Source organism: Phocoena sinus, chromosome 17 (assembly GCF_008692025.1).
Source record: "Phocoena sinus isolate mPhoSin1 chromosome 17, mPhoSin1.pri, whole genome shotgun sequence".
NCBI classification, from domain to species: domain Eukaryota; kingdom Metazoa; phylum Chordata; class Mammalia; order Artiodactyla; family Phocoenidae; genus Phocoena; species Phocoena sinus.
In genome coordinates, this window is record NC_045779.1 from 35,049,225 (window position 1) to 35,070,117 (window position 20,893).

At 37.3% G+C, this 20,893-nt stretch overlaps 1 protein-coding gene across 1 annotated transcript in view; it reads left to right on the forward strand.

Annotated features, from left to right (window-relative positions):
* Positions 1 to 20,301, forward strand: part of SLC26A7 (solute carrier family 26 member 7) — a 194,917-nt gene extending 174,616 nt beyond the window's left edge. Inside the window, exons 15-18 of the mRNA XM_032610680.1 lie at positions 13,432 to 13,532; positions 18,895 to 18,949; positions 19,032 to 19,135; positions 20,207 to 20,301. Coding sequence (XP_032466571.1) covers positions 13,432 to 13,532; positions 18,895 to 18,949; positions 19,032 to 19,135; positions 20,207 to 20,242 — 296 coding nt within the window. The 3' untranslated portion in view covers positions 20,243 to 20,301. The remainder of the gene's footprint in view (positions 1 to 13,431; positions 13,533 to 18,894; positions 18,950 to 19,031; positions 19,136 to 20,206) is intronic.
* Positions 20,302 to 20,893: the final 592 nt, after the last annotated feature.

The window sequence follows — 20,893 nt, forward strand, 5'->3', positions numbered from 1 at the left end:
AGGTCCACATTTGGTGGTGTGTATTTGGGGTGTCTATGACCTTATTATGGTTTTAGGCAGCCTCTCTGCTAATGGGTGGGGTTGTGTCCCTGTCTTGCTATTTGTTTGGCATAGGGTGTCCAGCACTGTAGCTTGCTGGTCGTTAAGTGGAGCTTGGTCTTGGCATTGAGATGGAGATCTCTGGGAGATTTTCACCATTTGATATTACATGGAGCTGAGAGATCTCTGGTGGACTAATGTCCTGAACTTGGCTCTCCCACCTCAGAGGCATATACCTGATGCCTGGCTGGAGCACCAAGAGTCTGTCATCCACACGGCTCAAAATAAAAGGGAGAAAAAAAGAAAGAAAGAAAGAAAAAGATAAAATTAAATTAAATTAAATTAAAAAGTTATTAAAAGAAAAACCCAAAAATAATTATTTAAAAATTGTTTTAATTAATTTTAAAAAAGAACAAAAGAAAGAACAAACAAACTAAAAAACAAATCCACCAATGATAACAAGTGGTGAAAACTATACTAAAAAAAAAAAGAAAACAGAGAGACAGAACCCTAGGTCAAATGGTAAAAGCAAAGCTATACAGACAAAATCACACACAGAAGCATACGCATGGACACTCACAAAAAGAGAAAAAGGGAAAAAAAAAATATATCCTTGCTTCCAAAGTCCACCTCCTCAATTTGGGATGATTCGTTGTCTATTCATGTATTCCACAGATGCAGGGTATGTCGGGTTGGCTGTGGAGATTTAATCCATTGCTCCTTAGGCTCCTGGGAGAGATTTCCCTTTCTCTTCTTTGTTTGCACAGCTCCTGGGATTCAGCTTTGGATTTAGCCCTGCCTCTGCATGTAGGTCGCCTGAGGACTTCTGTTCTTCGCTCAGACAGGACAGGGTTAAAGGAGGAGCTGATTAGGGAATCTGGTTCACTTAGGCTGGGGTGAGGGAGGGGTATGGAGTGCGGGGTGAGCCTGCGGCAGCAGAGGCCAACATGATGTTGCAATAGCCTGAGGCATGCTGTGTGTTCTCCCAAGGAAGTTGTCCCTGGATCATGGGACCCTGGCAGTGGCGGGCTGCACAGTCTCCCAGGAGGGGAGGTATGGATAATGACCTGTGCTTGCACACAGATTTCTTGGTGGCTGCAGCAGCAGTCTTAGCATCTCATGCCTGTCTCTGGGGTCTATGCTGATAGCCGCCGCTGGCGCCCGTCTCTGGAGCTCCTTTAAGTAGCACTCTTAATCCCCTCTCCTCATGCACCAGGAAACAAAGAGGCAATAAAAAGTCTCTTGCCTCTTCGACAGTTCCAGACCTTTTCCCGGACTCTCTCCTGGCTAGCCATGGCTCACTAGCCCCCTGCAGTCTGTGTTCACGCAGCCAACTCCAGTCCTCTCCCTGGGATCTGACCTCTTAAGCCTGAGCATCAGGTCCCAGCCCCCACCCGTCCCAGTGGGTGACCAGTCAAGCCTCTCTGACTGGTGAGTGCTGGTCGGCACCGATTCTCTGTGTGGGAATCTCTCTGCTTTGCCCTCTGCACCCCTGTTGCTGTGCTCTGCTCCATGGCTCCGAAGCTTCCCCACTCCGCCCCCGCAGTCTCCGCCCGCAAAGAGTTTCCTACTGTGTGGAAACCTTTCCTCCTTCACAGCTCCCTCCCCCCCGGCACAGGTCCCATCCCTATTCTATTGTCTCTGTTTTTTGTTTTTTCTTTTGCCTTACCCAGGTACGAGGGGAGTTTCTTGCTTTTTTGGAGGTCTGAGGTCTTCTGCCAGCATCCAGTTGGTGTTCTGAAGGAGTTGTTCCATATGTAGATGTATTTCTGATGTATTTGTGGGGAGGAAGGTGATCTCCACATCTTACTCTTCTGCCTTCTTGAAGGTCTCCCTCCACCACCTTCTTACCTGTTTAACTTCAAACTATCCTCCAAATCTCAGGTTACATGTCCCATTCTTCCTTTCACTCCTGTATTATCATGTCCTTGTTCACTCAGCAAATATTTTTGTATTTAATGGACATCTTCTGAGTCCTAGGCACGATGACAGATGCTGTATATTCAAGGATGAAGAAAGCAGGCATGATTTCTGTCATCATGGGTGCTGAAACCTAAATTAGCTCCCCTCTCTCAACCGACCCCCACTTCTAGTTCCCCAAACCAGATGTATTTTGTCTGGAGACTCTAGGGGAGAACAATTTTACTTCCTTGTCCTTTTCAATTTCTTGAGGCCATTCACTTTCCTTGGCTCATGGCCCCTTTCTCCATCTTCAAACCAGCGGTGTTGGCATTTTCATATCTCTCTGACCTCTTCTTCCATCACCACATCTCCCCCTCTGACTCTGACCCTCCTGCCTCCCTCTCATAAGAACCCTTGTAATTACATTGGACCTCCCTCACCGCAATAATCCAGGGTAATCTGCTCATCTCAGGATCCTTAATTTAATCAAGTCTGCAAAATTCTTTTTGCCATGTAAGGCAACATATTCCACAGGTTCTAGGGATTAAGATATGGACATAATTGGGGGTCATTATTCTGTCTATAATATGAGGTGTATCCTGTACCCCCTTAGCACTTTCTGCATAACTTTCCCAGCCTTTGTAACACTTCAGATTACTAGTTCAACTGACTGGTTTCCTAGCTTGGTTGTGAGTCTATTGAGGGTAAGGACCATCATCTCTCTTGTCCATCATTCTGCTTGTATTTTTAGGACAATGCTTAGACTAAGCACCCAATACTTCTATATTGATTGACTGCTTGAATGAATGAATGAATTAGAGATGCTCAATAATATGTGCACATGTTTTCCAAAGATAGTGTTTTGGTTTGTCCTAAATATTTCTGAGATCCTTGTTTTCTTGAGAAGTTTGAGATGTAAATCTGTTTCTCAATAGTTACTTGATATCAACAGAAAATGCCTTCTTTTAAAAAATTATGAATGACTCACAGACTGTCAAGAACATTTTGAAGCATAAAAGAAGCACTCCTAAATTATGCAGCTATGAATACTTTTTAATAAAAGGAGTTAATGAATATTCCACAGGAAAGAGCTGGCTTGCACAGTCTGGAGTTAATTGCTCATCCACACCTGGTTGTTAATTTCTTTCTGAAATGTTGTTTTTTGTAGATAAAGCCCGTCATTTACCACATCCCACATGGGTACAGATTAGTTGTCTCCTTTGTACATGCTCCAAGCTTACCTCATTTTGCATAAGGCAGGATATTAGCTGTGCATTCACTTTACTCTTTTCTATAACAATGGGATTTTTATTGCACTGGTTGATTTACTTAGAAGCTTAGAACACGAGGATATAGCCATAAAATCATTACAATGGCAAAACTGAGAGTGTAAAAGAAAATTTCACTTATTTTTGGAAAGATTTCAGAAATGTCCGTTGTATTTAAATTTCCATTTGAGTGAAATGGTAACTTTGCCATTAAGAATGTCTTTTTATTTACAAAAAACATCATGAATTGCTTCTCTTAATATAGCTTACTTAAATGATTATCCACAAATACATGGCACAATTCTTTCTTTTATTTTTTATTTTTTGGATGATGTGAAAATGTGCATGCATTTTGAATAAAGGAGCAGAAAAGAGCAACCTTGAATGTAAAAATGAAAGACAGAGCAAGCACACTGAAGCAATGGAAGGAAAATTTTTGTTTCTCTATTGATTAAACCCAAACATTTTCATAGTTAACAATCTATCATCACTTAAATAATGAAATAATTGCAAGAAAATACAGAGAATGGCAAGTATAATTTACAAGTGAAATAAATGTGCTAGGATAGAAAAGAGAAAGGAACTTAGTTCTTAAATAATTTTCTGTACCTTTTAGCCACCATTTCCGAATCATTTAGATCTAGTGATCAATCTCTCCAAATAATATATACAGAGTTTTTTCACTGGAATGTTATTTTCAGATCAACAAGTAAATTTCTTATGAACTAGTAGTGAAGTCCTGCAGCACTGAATTGATAAAAATTCTAAGGTCTTCTTTGACCTAAGTGGAAAAATTACCATGATTGATTAGCCATGTTTGGCTTGCTAAGGAATAGGGATGATAGAATGCATGCCATAAAGTTAATTATGGGTAATAATTTATGTACCTCCTTCAGGAAAAGCAATGCATTGACATTTTCCAAATAAAATAGTTGTTAATATTTTTCAGATTATATTGAATATATATATTTAATTATATTAAATATTGCCAATAACAATTATGCTTTCTAGTAAATAAATAATAAGGCTTAAAAATCTCAAAAATTCATAATTTATATAATTTGGGGGATTAGATATTAATGATAACTTTTTCTACATAAATTTTTGGACTAAGGAGTTTAGATTTAGCTTATTTTGAAATATGTAATATATTATAAAAAACATATGACATTTGTTAAGAACAATGCTGTGTAAGGAGATGTAAAAAAAGACTTCATTAATTTTGTTATCAAATTGTATCATCACTGTCTTTTTTTTTTAACATCTTTATTGGAGTATAATTGCTTTACAATGGTGTGTTAGTTTCTGCTTTATAACAAAGTGAATCAGCTATACATATATATATATCCACATATCTCGTCCCTCTTGCATCTCCCTCCCACCCTCCCTATCCCACCCCTCTAGGTGGCCACAAAGAACTGAGCTGATCTCCCTGTGCTATGTGGCTGTTTCCTACTAGATATCTACTTTATATTTGGTAGTATATATAAGTCCAAGCCACTCTCTCACTTCATCCCAGCTTGCAATTCCCCCTCCCAGTTTCCTCAAGTTCAATCTCTATGTCTGTGTCTTTATTCCTACTCTGACCCTAGCTTCTTCAGAATCATTTTTTTGTTGTTGTTAGATTCCATATATATGTGTGTTAGCACATGGTTTTTATTTTTCTCTTTCTGACTTACTTCACTCGGTATGACAGTCTCTAGGTCCATCCACCTCAATACAAATAACTCAATTTCATTTCTTTTTATGGCTGAGTAATATTCCATTGTATATATGTGCCACATATTCTTTATCCATTCATCAGTCGATGGACACTTATGTTGCTTTCATGTCCTGGTATTGTAAATAGGGATGCAATGAACATTGTGGTACATGAGTCTTTTTGAATTATGGTTGTCTCAGGGAATATGCCCAGTAGTAGGATTGCTGGGTCTTATGGTAGTTCTATTTTTAGTTTTTTAAGGAACTTCCATACTGTTTTCCATAGTGGCTGTATCAATTTACCTGCCCACCAACAGTGCAAGAGGGTTCCCTTTTCTCCACACCCTCTACAGCATTTATTGTTTGTAGATAGTTTGATGATGGCTATTCTGACTGCTGTGAGGTGATACCTCACTGTAGTTTTGATTTGCAGTTCTCTGATGATTAATGATGTTGAGCATCCTTTCATGTGTTTGTTGGAAATCTGTATACCTTCTTTGGAGAAATGTCTATTTAGGTCTTCTACCAATTTTTGGATTGGTTATATGTTTTTTTGATATTGAGCTGCATGAGCTGCTTGTAAATCTTGAAGATTAATCCTTTGTCAGTTGCTTCATTTGCAGAAATGTTCTCTCATTCTGAGGGTTGTCTTTTCATCTTGTTTTTGGATTCCTTTGCTGTGCAAAAGCTTTTAAGTTTCATTAGGTCCCATTTGTTTATTTTTGTTTTTATATCCATTTCTCTAGGAGGTGGGTCAAAAAGGATCTTGCTGTGATTTATGTCATACAGTGTTCTGCCTATGTTTTCCTCTAAGAGTTTTATAGTGTCTGACCTTTCATTTAGGTCTTTAATCCATTTTGAATTTATTTTTGTGTATGGTGCTAGGGAGTGTTTTAATTGCATTCTTTTACATGTAGCTGTCCAGTTTCCCCTGCACCACTTAGTGAAGAGGCTGTCGTTTCTCCACTGTATATTCTTGCTTCCTTTATCAAAAATAAGGTGACCATATGTGCATGGGTTTATCTCTGGACTTCATATCCTGTTCCATTGATCTATATTTCTGTTTTTGTGCCAATACCATACTGTCTTGATTACTGTAGCCTTGTAGTATAGTGTGAACTCTGGGAGCCTGATTTCTCCAGCTCTGGTTTTATTTATTTATTTATTTTTCTCACGATTGCTTTGACTGTTCAGGTTCTTTTGTGTTTCCACACAAATTGTGAAATTTTTTGTTATAGTTCTGTGAAAAATGCCATTGGTACTTTGATAGGGATTGCACTGAATCTGTAGATTTCTTTGGGTAGTATAGTCGTTTTTGCAATGATGATTCTTCCAATGCAAGACATAATATATCTCTCCATCTGCTTGTATCACCCTTAACTTCTTTCATCAGTGTCTTTTCTGCATACAGGTCTTTTGTCTCCATATGTAGGTTTATTACTAGGTATTTTATTCTGTTTGTTGCAATGGTAAATGGGAGCATTTCTTTAATTTATCTTTCAGATTTTTCATCTTTAATGTATAAGAATGCAAGAGATTTCTGTACATTAACATTGTATCCTGCTACTTTACCAAATTCATTGATTAGGTCTAGAAGTTTTCTGGTATCATCTTTAGGATTGTCTATGTATAGTATCATGTCATCTGCAAACAGTGACAAATTTACTTCTTCTTTTCCGCTTTGGATTTCCTTTATTTCTCTGATGGCTGTGGCTAAAACTTCCAAAACTATGTTGAATACTAATGGTGAGAATGGACAAACTTGTCTTATTCCTGATCTTGGAGGAAGTGGTTTCAATTTTTAACCATTGAGAACAAGGTTGGCTGTGGGTTTGGCATATATGGCCTTTATTATGTTGAGGTAAATTCCATCTTTGCCTACTTTCCAGAGGTTTTTATTATAAACGGGTGTTGAATTTTGTTGAAAGTTTTTTCTCCATCTATTGAGACAATCATACGGGTTTTCTCCTCCAGTTTGTTAATATGATGTATCACATTGATCAATTTGCGTATAGTGAAGAATCCTTGCATTTCTGGGATAAATGGTTTATCGTCCTTTTAATGTGCTATTAGATTCTTTTTGCTAGTATTTTCTTGAGGATTTTTGCATCTATGTTCATCAGTGATATTGGCCTGTAGTTTTCTTTCTTTGTGACATCTTTGTCCAGTTTTGGTATCAGGGTGATGGTGGCATTGTAGAATGAGTTTGGGGGTGTTCCTCCCTCTGCTATATTTAGAAAGACTTTGAGAAGGGTAAGTGTTAGCACTTCTCTAAATGTTTGAGAGAAGTCACATGTGAAGCCATCTGGTCCTAGACTTCCTTTTGTTGGAAAATTTTTAATCACAGTTTAATTTTCAGTGCTTGTGATTGGTCTGTTCATATTTTCTATTTCTTCCTAGTACACTCTCAGAAGTTGTGCTTCGCTAAGTAATTGTCCATTTCTTCCAGGTTGTCCATTTTATTGGCATATAGTTGTTTGTAGTAATCTGTCATGATCATTGGCATTTCTGCAGTGTCAGTTGTTACTTCTTCATTTTCATTTAAAATTCTATTGGTTTGAGTCTTCTCCCGTTTTTTTTCTTGATGAGTCTGGCTAATGGTTTATCAATTTTATTTATCTTCTCAAAGAACCAGCTTTTAGTTTCATTGATCTTTGTTATGGTTTCCTTCATTTCTTTTTCATTTATATCTGATCTGCTCTTTATGATTTCCTTCCTTCTGCTAACTTTGGGTTTTTTTTTTTTTCATCTTCCTCTAATTGCTCTAGGTGTAATGTTAGGTTTTTTATTTGATATGTTTCTTGTTTCTTGAGGTAGGATTGTAATGCTATAAATTTCCCTCTTAGAACTGCTTTTGCTGTATCCCATAGGTTTTGGGTCTGTGTGTTTTCATTGTCATTTGTTTCTAGGTATTTTTTGATTTCCTCTTTGTTTTCTTCAGTGACCTCTTGGTTATTAAGTAGTGTATTGTTTAGCCTCCATGTGTTTGTATTATTTACAGATATTTTCCTGTAATTGGTATCTAGTCTTATAGCATTGCAGTCAGAAAAGATTCTTGATAGAATTTCAATTTTCTTAAATTTACCAAGGCTTGATTTGTGACCCAAGATATGATCTATCCTGGAGAATGTTCCATGAGCACTTGAGAAGAAAGCATATTCTGTTGTTTTTGTGTGGAATGTCCTATAAATATCAAGTCCACCTTGTTTAATGCATCATTTAAAGCTTGTGTTTCCATATTTATTTGCATTTTGGATGATCTGTCCATTGGTGAAAGTGGGGTGTTAAAGTCCCCTACTATGATTGTGTTACTGTTGATTTCCCCTTTTATGGCTGTTAGCATTTGCCTTATGTATTGAGGTGCTCCTATGTTGGGTGCATAAATATTTACAATTGTTATCTCTTCTTCCTGAATTGATCCCTTGATCATTATGTAGTGTCCTGCTTTGTCTCTCATAATTGTCTTTATTTTAAAGTCTATTTTGTCTGATATGTGTATTGCTACTCCAGTTTTCTTTTGATTTTCCATTTACATGGAATATCTTTTTCCATCCCCTCACTTTCAGGATGTATGTGTCCCTAGTCTGAAGTGGGCCTCTTGTAGACAGCATATATATGGGTCTTGTTTTTGTATCCATTCAGCCAGCCTCTGTCTTTTGGTGAGAGCATTTTATCCATTTACATTTAAGGTAATCATCAATATGTATATTCCTATTACCATTTTCTTAATTGTTTTGGGTTTGTTATTGTAGGTCTTTTCCCTCTCTTGTGTTTCCTGCCTAGAGAAGTTCTTTTAGCAATTGTTTTAAAGCTGTTTTGGTGGTGCTGAATTCTCTTAGCTTTTGCTTGTCTGTAAAGCTTTTAATTTCTCCATCAAACCTGAATGAGATTCTTGACGCGTAGAGTAATCTTGGTTGTATATTTTTCCCTTTCATCACTTTAAATATGTCCTGGTACTCCCTCTGGCTTGCAGAGTTTCTGCTGTAAGGTCTGCTGTTAACCTTATGGGGATTCCCCTGTATGTTATTTGGTTTTTTCCCTTGCTGCTTTTAATATTTTTTCTTTGTATTTAACTTTTGGTAGTTTGGTTAATATGTGTCTTGGTGTGTTTCCCCTTGCATTTACCCTGTATGGGACTCTCTGTGCCTCCTGGATTTGATTGACTATCTCCTTTCCCATGTTAGGGAAATTTTCAACTATAATCTCTTCAAATATTTTCTCAGATTCTTTCTTTTTCTCTTTTTCTTCTGGAAACCCTATAATTCAAATGTCTGTGCATTTAATGTTGTCCCAGTAGCCTCTAAGACTGTTCTCAATTCTTTTCATTCTTTTCTCTTTATTCTTCTCTGCAATAGTTATTTCCATTTTTTTATCTTCCAGGTCACTTATCTGTTCTTCTGCCTCAGTTATTCTGCTGTTGATTACTTCTAGAGAATTTTTAATTTCATTTATTGTGTTGTTCATCATTTTTTGTTTTCTCTTAGTTTTGTAAGTCCTTGTTAAACGTTTCTTGTGTTTTCTCCATTCTATTTACAAGATTTTGGATCCTTTTTACTATCATTACTCTGAGTTCTTTTTCAGGAATACTGCCTATTTTCTCTCTCTTTTTTTTTTTTTCTGGCGTGTTTTTATGTTGCTCTTTCATCTGCTGTGTGTTTCTGTCTTCTCATTTTGATTAACTTACTGTGTTTGGTGTCTCCTTTCCGCAGGCTGCACATTCATAGTTCCCATTGTTTTTGGTCTTTACCTCCAATGGCTATGGTTTGTTCAGTGGGTTGTGTAGGCTTCCTGGTGGTGGGTACTAGTGCTTATGTTCTGGTGGATGTGGCTGGATCTTGTCTTTCTGGTGGGCAGGACTGCATCTGTTGGCTTTTTTGGGAGTGTCTGTGACCTTATTATGATTTTAGGCATCCTCTCTGCTAATGGGTGGAGTTGTGTTTCTGTCTTGCTAGTGGTTTGGCATAGGCTGTCCAGCACTGTAGCTTACTGCTTGCTGAGTGGAGCTGGGTTTTAAGGTTGAGATGGAGATTTCTGTGAGAGCTTTCACTGGTTGATATTACATGGAGCTGGGAGGTCTCAGTGGACCAATGTCCTGAACTCAGCTCTCCCACCTCAGAGGCACAGAGCTGACACCCAGCCAGAGCACCAAGACCCTGCCAGCCACACGGCTCCAAGTCTGATGAGAGGAAAGATAAATACCGGCTCGTGTGCAGAATCATCCCACAGATCACAGTAATGACACCTTCAGCTTGATCATGGTGATGTTTTCATGAGTTTTTGCGTATGTCCAAACTCATCAAATTGTATACAGGAGGACATTGAAAATATTGCTGGTACAGTTCCAGGCCACTTTTTTTTTTCTTTTGTTTTGCATTTAGTCTAGTTTCACTGGCTCATAGGGTGCAGCGTGCAGAGACCTCAAACCCAGCACCTTCAGAGCAGAGTTTCTAGCTCAAAGTGGTGGCACAGCATCCCAACTCAAGATGGAGGTGGAGACAGCAGGCTGTGTGTAGAGCATCACTGTCATTTTAAGATCTATTGCTAAAAAAAACAAGAAAAAAAAAAAGATCTATTGCTAAATATGTCAGAGGTTTCAGTTATTTATTTAATCCAAGCCATTGAATTTTTAAACATTACTGATTATTTTCTTTGTTTAACAAGAGTACCCAGATTTACGTAGTGATGTGCTGGTAAGTCTTTGACAAATAACTCTTGGAGTGGAGGTTATGGCATGGGATGTTGGAAAAGCACTGATTTGTTGCACTTGCCGATTTCCATGGTATAAATATGTTTTCATTAAACATAGAGCTTGAAAAGATATGTACACTATTGACATTCTGAAAAGATGTAAACAGAGCTGGTCTGAGATGTCTTTTAAAAAATCATATACAGTTTATTTTCTAAAACAGATATATTCAGGAGAATTGCATACAAGCCCTTCAAATTTTGAACTCCATGGTACATTGCAAACGATTAGTCTTACTAAAGTTTTTTTATATCTAACTTTGTAAGGAAATATCTACTCCATTATATATATTTTATGTATGTTTATCTTGTTAATTGTTGAAATTTTGCAGGAAAGCTTATCTGATATTTAATTGTTATAGATTCTTATACTCTTAAAATTCAATAAAATATTTCCAAATTGGATAAAAATATATTTATGAATCATAAAAAATGTGCAAGGAAATACATATCACAAACAAATAATTGGCCAAATGTCTTAGCAAATATTTTAATATTGATCTAGTAATGCTGCCTCTGTAATTCTAAATAAGGTAGAATAAATGTATCTCTAAACTAATTAATGTAGTGCCAACCTATATGTGTGCATATGTGTGTGCATGTGTGTGTGTGTTTGTGAGACTAGGAGATAAAAGGAATAAATACCAATCAACATTCCACTGTTTATCTTTGCTTAGGATACATATTTTTATTTTTCCTGTATTCTTAAACCCTCTCTCCAATCTCTGATAATGAGCAGGGGCACATTATATCTGAATCTATAAATAAGAGCCCTGGTATAGTAGGTCTAGGTCCTATTTTAGTTAGGCAAATATTGAATTATAATGGTTACTACTGTGTGGTCAGTGGAAGAGCTAAGTTGTGGTCACTTTTCATTTTATTTGAGTTTCTAATTTACCATTTGGAGCCAGTATCATAGCCTGAATCTATACTTACCCTCAGCCCTCCTTCTCATTGGAGAAAAAGGGAAACAGAAAGCACTACTAGAGTGCCTGGCATGAGGTAGGCCCCCAATAAATATTGATTGACTGGGAGCAGGAAAAGTTTGAGATCTCAGACTATCATTAGTGTTTAATTAAAGCTGTCCACATGATTAGAGTGCTTAAAACTCCATCCTGTTTCTACTTTTTGGAATTAAACATACCCTTCAAGCTTACTTTTGTGTGAAGCCTTCCCTGATTGCTTCAAAGAGACTTCTTCCTCTTTTAATTTTCCATTCTTTTTCATTTTTAATCATGTGTTATTTACCAATATTATCCTTGGCACTCAAGGATAAACTCCTGGAAGAAAGGGATAGGATCTTGCACATTTGTATGGTTCACTTCATTTCAAAATATTTCTTGAACAAACTCATGCTCTATCGTTATTATTTCAATTAATAAATATGAATATACATCTAAAGATGAAACTTGGAAACAAATCCTATACCTGAATACTACTCTTAAAATACATTAAAAATTACTTTGTGGGCTTCCCTGGTGGCGCAGTGGTTGAGAGTCTGCCTGCCAATGCAGGGGACACGGGTTCAAGCCCTGGTCTGGGAAGATCCCACGTGCCACGGAGCAGCTGGGCCCGTGAGCTACAAATACTGAGCTCTGCGCGTCTGGAGCCTGTGCTCCGCAGCAAGAGAGGCCGCGACAGTGAGAGGCCCGCGCACCGCGATGAAGAGTGGCCCCCGCTTGCCACAACTAGAGAAAGCCCTCGCACAGAAACGAAGACCCAACACAGTCAAAAATAAATAAATGAATAAATAAATTTATAAAAAAAAAAAAAAAAAAAAAAAAAAAAAAAAAAAAAAAAATTACTTTGTAGCATTTCTTAGTTTTTAAAAATACCGAGTTTCCCTCATACTTCCCTTCAATGCTAATTGAGAAACAACCATATTCCAATTTTTCTGTAGCCACTATAGAGGAAAACCATGGACATTTTAAATAGAAAAACTATTCCAATTAAAAATGTATATTTTCAGAGAATTTCATAATAATGAATGAATTGGAGTTTATTTGAATTCCCCCTACTAATGGTGGGGGAATCTTGGCCGACATGATTTGCTCTCAGAACCTTATCACTCTTTAGAGGGACCTCAGATGTGGTGGCCTGTCACTGTTTAGAAATATGTCATTTCACATGAGAAAACTGTGGCCCTGAGGACATTAGTGAGAAAGAGGTCATGAACTCCTAATTAAAAACAAAATTCCCATCAGGTGCATTCAGAGTCAGATTTACTATGAACCAAATGAAGCTTAATTTTCAGGCCCCTCACACAGAATGCTTCTAAGTCTGAGAGACACACTCCAAGATAGAATCTTTTCCTTAGTGTGACACAAAAATTGTATAAACTTCAGACACCACAAAATAGGGCTCTACCTCTGGGCATACGTATGAAAGAAAATGTGGGATATTGTGCAAAGAGAACTTTGAGGATGTCTAGCGGCCTCGATTCTGGGCTGTGTTTGGCACTAACTTGCCAGGTCTCCTTTCAGAATCGTCTAAACTTGCTGAGCTTCAGTTTGTTTATCTGTGAAATGATACTGGTAATTAAGTTAGCCCATCTTCCTATCTGAGTTATGTAATAATTACCTGAGACAACATTTGAATATTCAAAAATCAAAGAGTTCAAAAATAATTAGTAATTAACTGAAAAATGTAAAAATTAAAAGTGTTTGGAATTGACCTTGTTAAACACGAGGCCACCATTAATCTTCCCAATGTTCAACAATATCAACAGTAAAAATCTCTAAGAATTCTCCCTAACTCAACTCTGTTCCTCCTACAGAAGAAGCAACACAGCCTTGCCTGAATCAGAAGTGTTCTTTAATCCTAGATTGCAGTGGATTGACCTTTTATGACTATTCTGGAGTCTTCATGCTTGTTGAGGTATTTACACAGCTTGTGTTTGGACTGATTCTTTCCCTTCCCTTTAGTAACACGGTTTCACCAGCCTCTCTCTCAGCTCTGGGATTTTGATCCTGCTTGTTTCAATACTCATCTCACCCATTCTCTCCAAAGGGCATAGACTTTATTACTCCCACTACTGTAGATTTCTTTTCAGGAGATGCCATGAAGTTTCTAGCTGTGTGTGAATCTGGAGAGCGCGGGAGGAGTAGAGGTGGATATTCATGTGGGGTGTTAGAACAGAACATAGACTTGGGATATAATGGGTATAGCAGATGTTGGGCAGTCAACTCCTAGGTTTCTAGAAAGAAGGAGAAAAGTCCCCTCCATGAGCAAGTGGCCTGATGATGGCAGGATGTTGTCTCTCACATCATGGATGGGTACAGTCTGACCTGAAACCATTCCTGGTCTCTGAAATAATACTCAGTGCAGGGTTTTTTCTCCATTCTCTCAGACAATGGTGTCCTCTACCCCATGATATCCATGGGGTCTCCATGATCCCGGTTGCAAAAAATAAAAGTTTTATTTCTTTAAAACTGAAGCCTCCATTTAGTTAGATCGAACACCTAATATTGCCAATTCAAGGAAAACTCAGACACTTCTGGAATTGTTTCCTCCTCTTTTTTTGAGTAAATACTAAGTCAACAAGGAATGTACTCCCTTTCTTATTTCCATTTATTCTCTCCTCAATACCCTAAATATGAGGGAGGATCTTGAGGATCAAGCAATGTCTATTTCTCAGCTGTCCTCAGTCCTCCATTAGTTTCTGCTGTGTGGAACTTGGTTCATCTCGCCTTTGGCGGTTTGTTCCCCAGCGGTTCTCTTACCCTGGCTTCATACAGTCTTCTGCTGTGTGAGGCTTTGTATTCAGCCAAAAACTTAATCATAACCTATGGCAATTTCTGGAGCTCTTTCCCTGCATATTTCCCTTCTTTCCATTACTCTCTCCCATAAATTTCACCCACTCAATCCTTCCTAAATGCCAGTTCTGTCTTCTCAGCTCAGTAAAGTGGCTGCATTTTGCTTGGGTCCCCCCCGCTCATCATGTCACGGTCCACAAACTGCTTTGAAGCAGAATGCTGAGATGATCTGAGAGCTCACCTCGTTTGTTTTTTTTTCTTCCAGAAAACTCAGCCCTTTTCTGCCTGTTCCCATTGCCGGAAAACAATTTATATATTTTCTCCATTTGTCTACTTATTTACGAAGGATAGGATAGTCTTTATATTAATTACTCTTCATGGCCAGAAGTCAAAATTGGACATTGACTTTTAAAGAGTTAAAACCAGTAGTCCTAGAAGGCCTCACATTGTAGATTTTGATTGCTTTCTCATGGTGTTGCATAACTGTCTCTATTCATTCATATTTTAAATTTGAAATGTCCAACCTTTCAAACTCAAGATAGTACAAAGGGCAGCTTCAGTCTGGCTTTCCTGTGAAGATAGGGTGGGACTATGTGAAGAGAAGCAGCTTACTATGTGACAGAGCGTAGTCTCAGATCTATCACACCCGCTGGGAGGTGTTAGGAAAATTGTCTAACCTGTCTGGATCTCAGTTTATTCATTTTGTAAAAATGGGGGGAACGATTTTGTTTCAGATTTAGTAGATATTAAAAAAAGAAATAAATTATGCAAAAGAATTTTAAATATCCTAGGCCTTAAATCTAGTGGCTGTTTTTGGTAAATTTTCCACATGTAATATGCTTTTAATTTCTTGTTGCTCACCATAAAAACTTTGCACAATTTGGCATAGGGTTGAACCTCAATACTTTTCTTGCATCTAAATCCTGACTGTAAACAGAGAGTCTCTCATCATTAGAGGGCTTCTTGTGTTCAGCACTTTTATTTACTGTGTTGCCAAGGTCTAGAAGAGCACTGTTAAACCTATGTGTATAAGGATCACCTGGGGAGCTTATTTAAGATGCAGTCTTTTGATGGAGCGATCATTTTGAAATGTACAGAAATTTTGAAACATTATGTTATGTAACAGGAGCTAACACAGTGTTGTTGGTCAATTATACTCCAAAAGCAAGCAAACAAACAAACCCATAGAAAAAGAGATCAGATTTGTGGTTACCAGAGGCAAGGGGTGAGGGGAGGGGGAATTGGATGAAGGCAGTTAAAAGGTACAAACTTCTGGTTATAAGATAAAAAGTACTAGGGATGTAGGTACAACATGATAAATAGAATGAGCACTGCTGTATGTTATATATGAAAGTTGTTGAGAGAGTAAATCCTGAGAGTTTTCATCAGAGGAAAAATATCTTTTTTCTATTTCTTTAATTTTGTATCTATATTAGATGATGGATGTTCACCAAACTTATTGTGGTCATCATTCCATGATGTATGTATGTCAAATCGTTATGCTGTATACCTTAAACTTATACAGTGATGTATGTCAATTATAATTCAATAAAACTGGAAGGGAAAAAATGCAGTTTTCTGAGTCCTGGTTCTGGCCCAGGAATATTCATTGAAAACAATGTAGTTTGTCCAAGGATTATGTTTTGAGCAACACTAGACTAGGATTGTCCTTTTACTGGGAAAAGTCAGTATGTATATTTTTCGTTTAATTGTATTTAAGATTTGTTTTGAATATATTCCAGTATTTATTAGCTGTCCTCTCTAGATATTGCAAATCAGGACTTAAGAGTTAGTAAAGAAGAGGAAATGGTTACTTATTGTCAGTGAGTTTAAGATCTAAGGTTGAAAATTCAGAGGAATTCAAATAATCTAGGTTTTGGGCATGGTGAGAAAGAAACTTTTAAGAATTCATCTTAATGGTTTTAAAATACTGCACAACATAATAAAGGAATAAGTCAACTGATGCATTTTATTTTTAAATGGGCAGAAAGACATTTGCCTTTCTGTATATACAAAACCAGCAGTTTTGTATCAATTTGCTTTCTTTTTGTGTGTGTGTGTGTGTTACGCGGGCCTCTCACTGCTGTGGTCTCTCCCGTTGCGGAGCACAGGCTCCAGACGCGCAGGCTCAGCGGCCATGGCTCACGGGCCCAGCCGCTCCGCGGCATGTGGGATCTTTCCGGACCGGGGCACGAACCCATGTCCCCTGCATCGGCAGACGAGCTCTCAACCACTGCGCCACCAGGGAAGCCCTTTAATTTGCTATTTTTAGTTTCCTTATTACTATTTAGTTTATTTCATCATGGTTACAGTAAATTATGATGGATGTTACAATCATAAACTTTAAATATAGACAAATTCTAGGTCCAAATATTAGCTACATAACTAGTTCTAGGATCTGGGTTTAAGTATTTGTTTGCTTTTCTGTAAACTGGAATTAGAAATACTTCGAGTTGTTGTGAAGCTTAGAAATGATATATTGTATATAAAGCATATAAAAAGGTTTCTAGAAGTTAGTTAAGTACTCAATAATGCTAGCTTCTATTTGTTCTCATTTTGCAAAAGTCATTTCCTAAAATAATATCACTGCAACTAATACTATTTCTTAGTTCCTGCCACCCTGAAATAGGGTCCAGACTAAAGAGCCACAGAATCTCTTCAGCCATGCATGTCTTCCTGCTTCCCAAAAACACTCCCTGGATTATTTTCTCAGTCACTTTGGTTAAGGAAGATTCTCCTAAGAGGTATAGGTTGAAGAAAATGGAGTGAATGCTATTTGTTCTTCTACTTAGGACACTTCTACTTAGTGAACTAGAGAATATGTTTATCAGCATCAATAAACCACCCATAGCAATGTGTTTGTGCTTCACTGAGCTTAAGAAAAAGTAAAACACTGACAGATCACTTTGAATTGTCATTTCAACTTAGGAAAACAGGAGCCATTTATTCAATGGCAAGTCTCAGACCATGTATTATTTATTTGTTTATTTGCTTGTTTATTTATGCCCAGAGTGATGTCTCCTATTATTCCACAATTCTTCTACCATAGAGATAACTGCTTATTGCTGGAAGAATATAAGGGAAATTTTTGGGTGTATCAAGCATACCCTTAAAAAGTTTTGTAAATGCAGCATTCTACATTTTATACGTATGACACTTTACTATTACGTAACCAAATCCATCCTACTGTTACTAAAACTTCAGGATTTACTGAGTTTTGTCGGCTGACTTTGGTCTGGGTGAATTTAAGATCAGGGCCTTCAGTAAGGTTGTTACTACTCGAGATTTTCTAGGACTTAAAAGAAGGCAAGACCCTGCAGTATGCCAAGAAAATTAGTCAGGATCTCTCATCTTGGTGGACCATAAAAATGGAAGTTGGGCAATCAAACTTGGCTTTGATTATAGTGAGGTTCTCAATTTACTGTCCATGGATGGGGTTTAGAGAATCCATGAATATGTGCAAATTGTTGTAAAATATTAAAGTAAGCAGTAGGTAAACAGTTTCATCATATTCACAGATGGGTCCTTGACTTCCAATAAAAGACGGTTGAAAACAATTTTATATCATTCTTACAGGGAAGGAAAGGTAGTGTTTTTATTTTTATTAAATAAAATGGAAAATGTAAGCAGCAAAACTTAGTTACATAAAAGGTAAATGCCAGGACATGGAAGCAACCTAAATGTCCATCGACAGATGAACGGATAAAGAAGATGTGACACATATACACAATGGAATATTACTCAGCCATAAAAAGGAATGAAATTGAGTTATTTGTAGTGAGGTGGATGGACCTAGAGTCTGGCATACAAAGTGAAGTAAGTCAGAAATAGAAAAACAAACACTGTATAATAATGCATATATATGGAATCTAAAAAAAAAGAAAAATGGCACTGATGAACGTAGTGGCAGGGCAGGAATAAACACATAAACATAGAGAATTGACTTGAGGACACAGAGGGGGAGGGGGAAGCTGGGGTAAAGTGAGAGTAGCATTGGCATATATATACTACCAAATGTAAAATAGATAGCTAGTGGGAAGCAGCAGCATAGCACAAGAAGATCAGCTCAGTGCTTTGTGACCACCTAGAGGGGTGAGATAGAGAGGGTCGGAGGGACATGCAAGAGGGAGGGGATATGGGGATATACGTATACATATAGCTGATTCACTTTGTTATACAACAGAAACTAACACAGTATTGTGAAGCAATTATACTCCAATAAAGATCTATTTAAAAAAGAAAGAAAGAAAGAAAAAATGGTAAATGCCTTGCTGGCGTTCATCTTCCTTTGCTAAGACCATCTCTTATAGAAGTGGGTCAGAGTATGCCTGAATGTGTTACAATGCCACCCCCTGGTGGTGTGGTATCATAAACATTGGCTTTTTTTTTTTTTTAACTAGAAATTCTGCCTTCTGAAGTTCATCTTATTCCTTCCTGCCAGCTATCCTGAATTAATTGTGGGTGTTCTATTTTAATTCTTCCAGGTTTTCATGGACTGCAAGAACAAGAGTGTGGATGTATCATTAGTCCACTGCACAGGTAAGGGAGTATCCTTGGCTAACATTGGACATGATCCTTCTGCTGCTCCATGTGACCTTATATCACTTGTGTTTTCTTATAGCTTCTTTGATAAAAGCAATGAAATACTGGGGAAACCTAGATTCAGAGAAACCAATTTTTTTTGAATCAGTATCTGCTGCAATAAGTAACATCCACTTAAATAAGGTGAGTTGAGCAAGTTTGCATGCCAGAATTATAAGAAAATTGGAATGTAGAATACATGGGCTTTGCATTTTTTGTATTAGCCTATTATCCCACTGACATCTAAAAACCTATTAAAATGTGCCCCTTCCTCAGAGTCCTCTGCTACAAGTAAAGGAATTTTTTCATTCCTTTTTTGGACAAGTTATGAATTGTTTAATAATTTGGATCTTCCAACAATATCACTGCTTAGAGGATTTGGTGATCGCCTATTAAGTGCAAACTGCTTGCTTATGAAAATAAATGCATCTTCCAGGATCCACTATCCTGGGAATTGGAATCCACCTCTGTCAAATGCAAAAACTCTAAATATAGCCTTATAGCTTTTTGCTGCTCTCATACCCTTTACTCTTAGCTCATACTGCCACCTTTGGAAATACTATTTGCAAAGCCCAACACTCACACGGTTTGAAGTGTCAAAGTTATCTTCCAATACTGGGCTGTATGGTTAGTTTAAGAACTGTTCCTAGAACTTTGATTTCCCATAATTTTTCTTTGATTTTGAATTGTTTGGCCTTTCCTTATCCCTAGAACAGCAACTGTTATCTCTCTGAGTCATCCCTATTATGTGCAATTAGAAGAGTATGTATTTACAGAATAATAACATTACTGTTATTATTGTCATTTCTACTACTACTATTACTGCTGCTGCTGCTGCTGCTACTACTGTTATATACCTAACATTCACTTTGTGCTCATTATGTTCCAGGAATGTGCTAAGAGCTTTACCTATGTTACTTCACTAAATTTGCCACAACCTCATGAAGTAGATACTATTATTGAACCTATTTTTAGAAATAAGGAAACTGAGGTCCAGGGAAGTTATACCATTTGTAAGTGGGAGAGCCAGTTTCAAAGTCAGCAGTCTGACCTAGGACCTGGAGCTTTAAACTTCTATGCTCTGATGCCTCAGAGAATATCCATTTTCTTAGCTTGGCTGGACAGCTTGCTTCAGTTACTACTGTTCTTTGACTGTGATATCAACTTAAGGGTCAAGTAAGTAGCAATTGCTAATTTCTTCCCCTTCTATTTCAGAATTTGAGCAAACTCAGTGACCACAGTGAAATCTGAGACTCTTTTGCTGCAGTACAGCTCTTTTCTTTAGCAACTGCCCCGAAGAGGCCATACTCAAGTATTTTCACAACATTTCTTGTTGTGTAGATCCTACAAATGACCTCTACTAAAATGTGTGATGTGACTTACTAACCACATAACCGCTGCTCAAGGTTTGCCAACAATTTTATCTAATCTTTGTTAGTAAGCAAATTCACTTTGTAGGTTATTGCATAGTTATTTTATAAAAATCAATATGCATTTAGTTTTAGTGTACTGAAAGGTAAACATGAATTTATTTCCTTTTTTCATACCAAAGTATTTTGTGTTAATTCAGTTTGTTGTAGTTCATTTGTAAAAGTCAGAAATACTTTGTCATATGATAAGAGATTTAGAACATTTGCAAGCCATTTGTAAAAATGCAGGATCACCTGTAACTAATACATAAAAACAACTTAGCAAGTGTGCCATTTTCCCTAACCAAAGAAGCCATTAAATATCAATAAGCTTAAATGTTACTTCATGCAATATGATTATGAAATTCACAGAAAGTAAGTCAAACAAAAACAAATGGCAAACTAGAAACCATTCTTCTCCATACCTTTCCATGCGTGGATGTCTTCAGGAATGTTTTCAACTTAAGTAGTATCCCAGTGAAACCATGTCCTT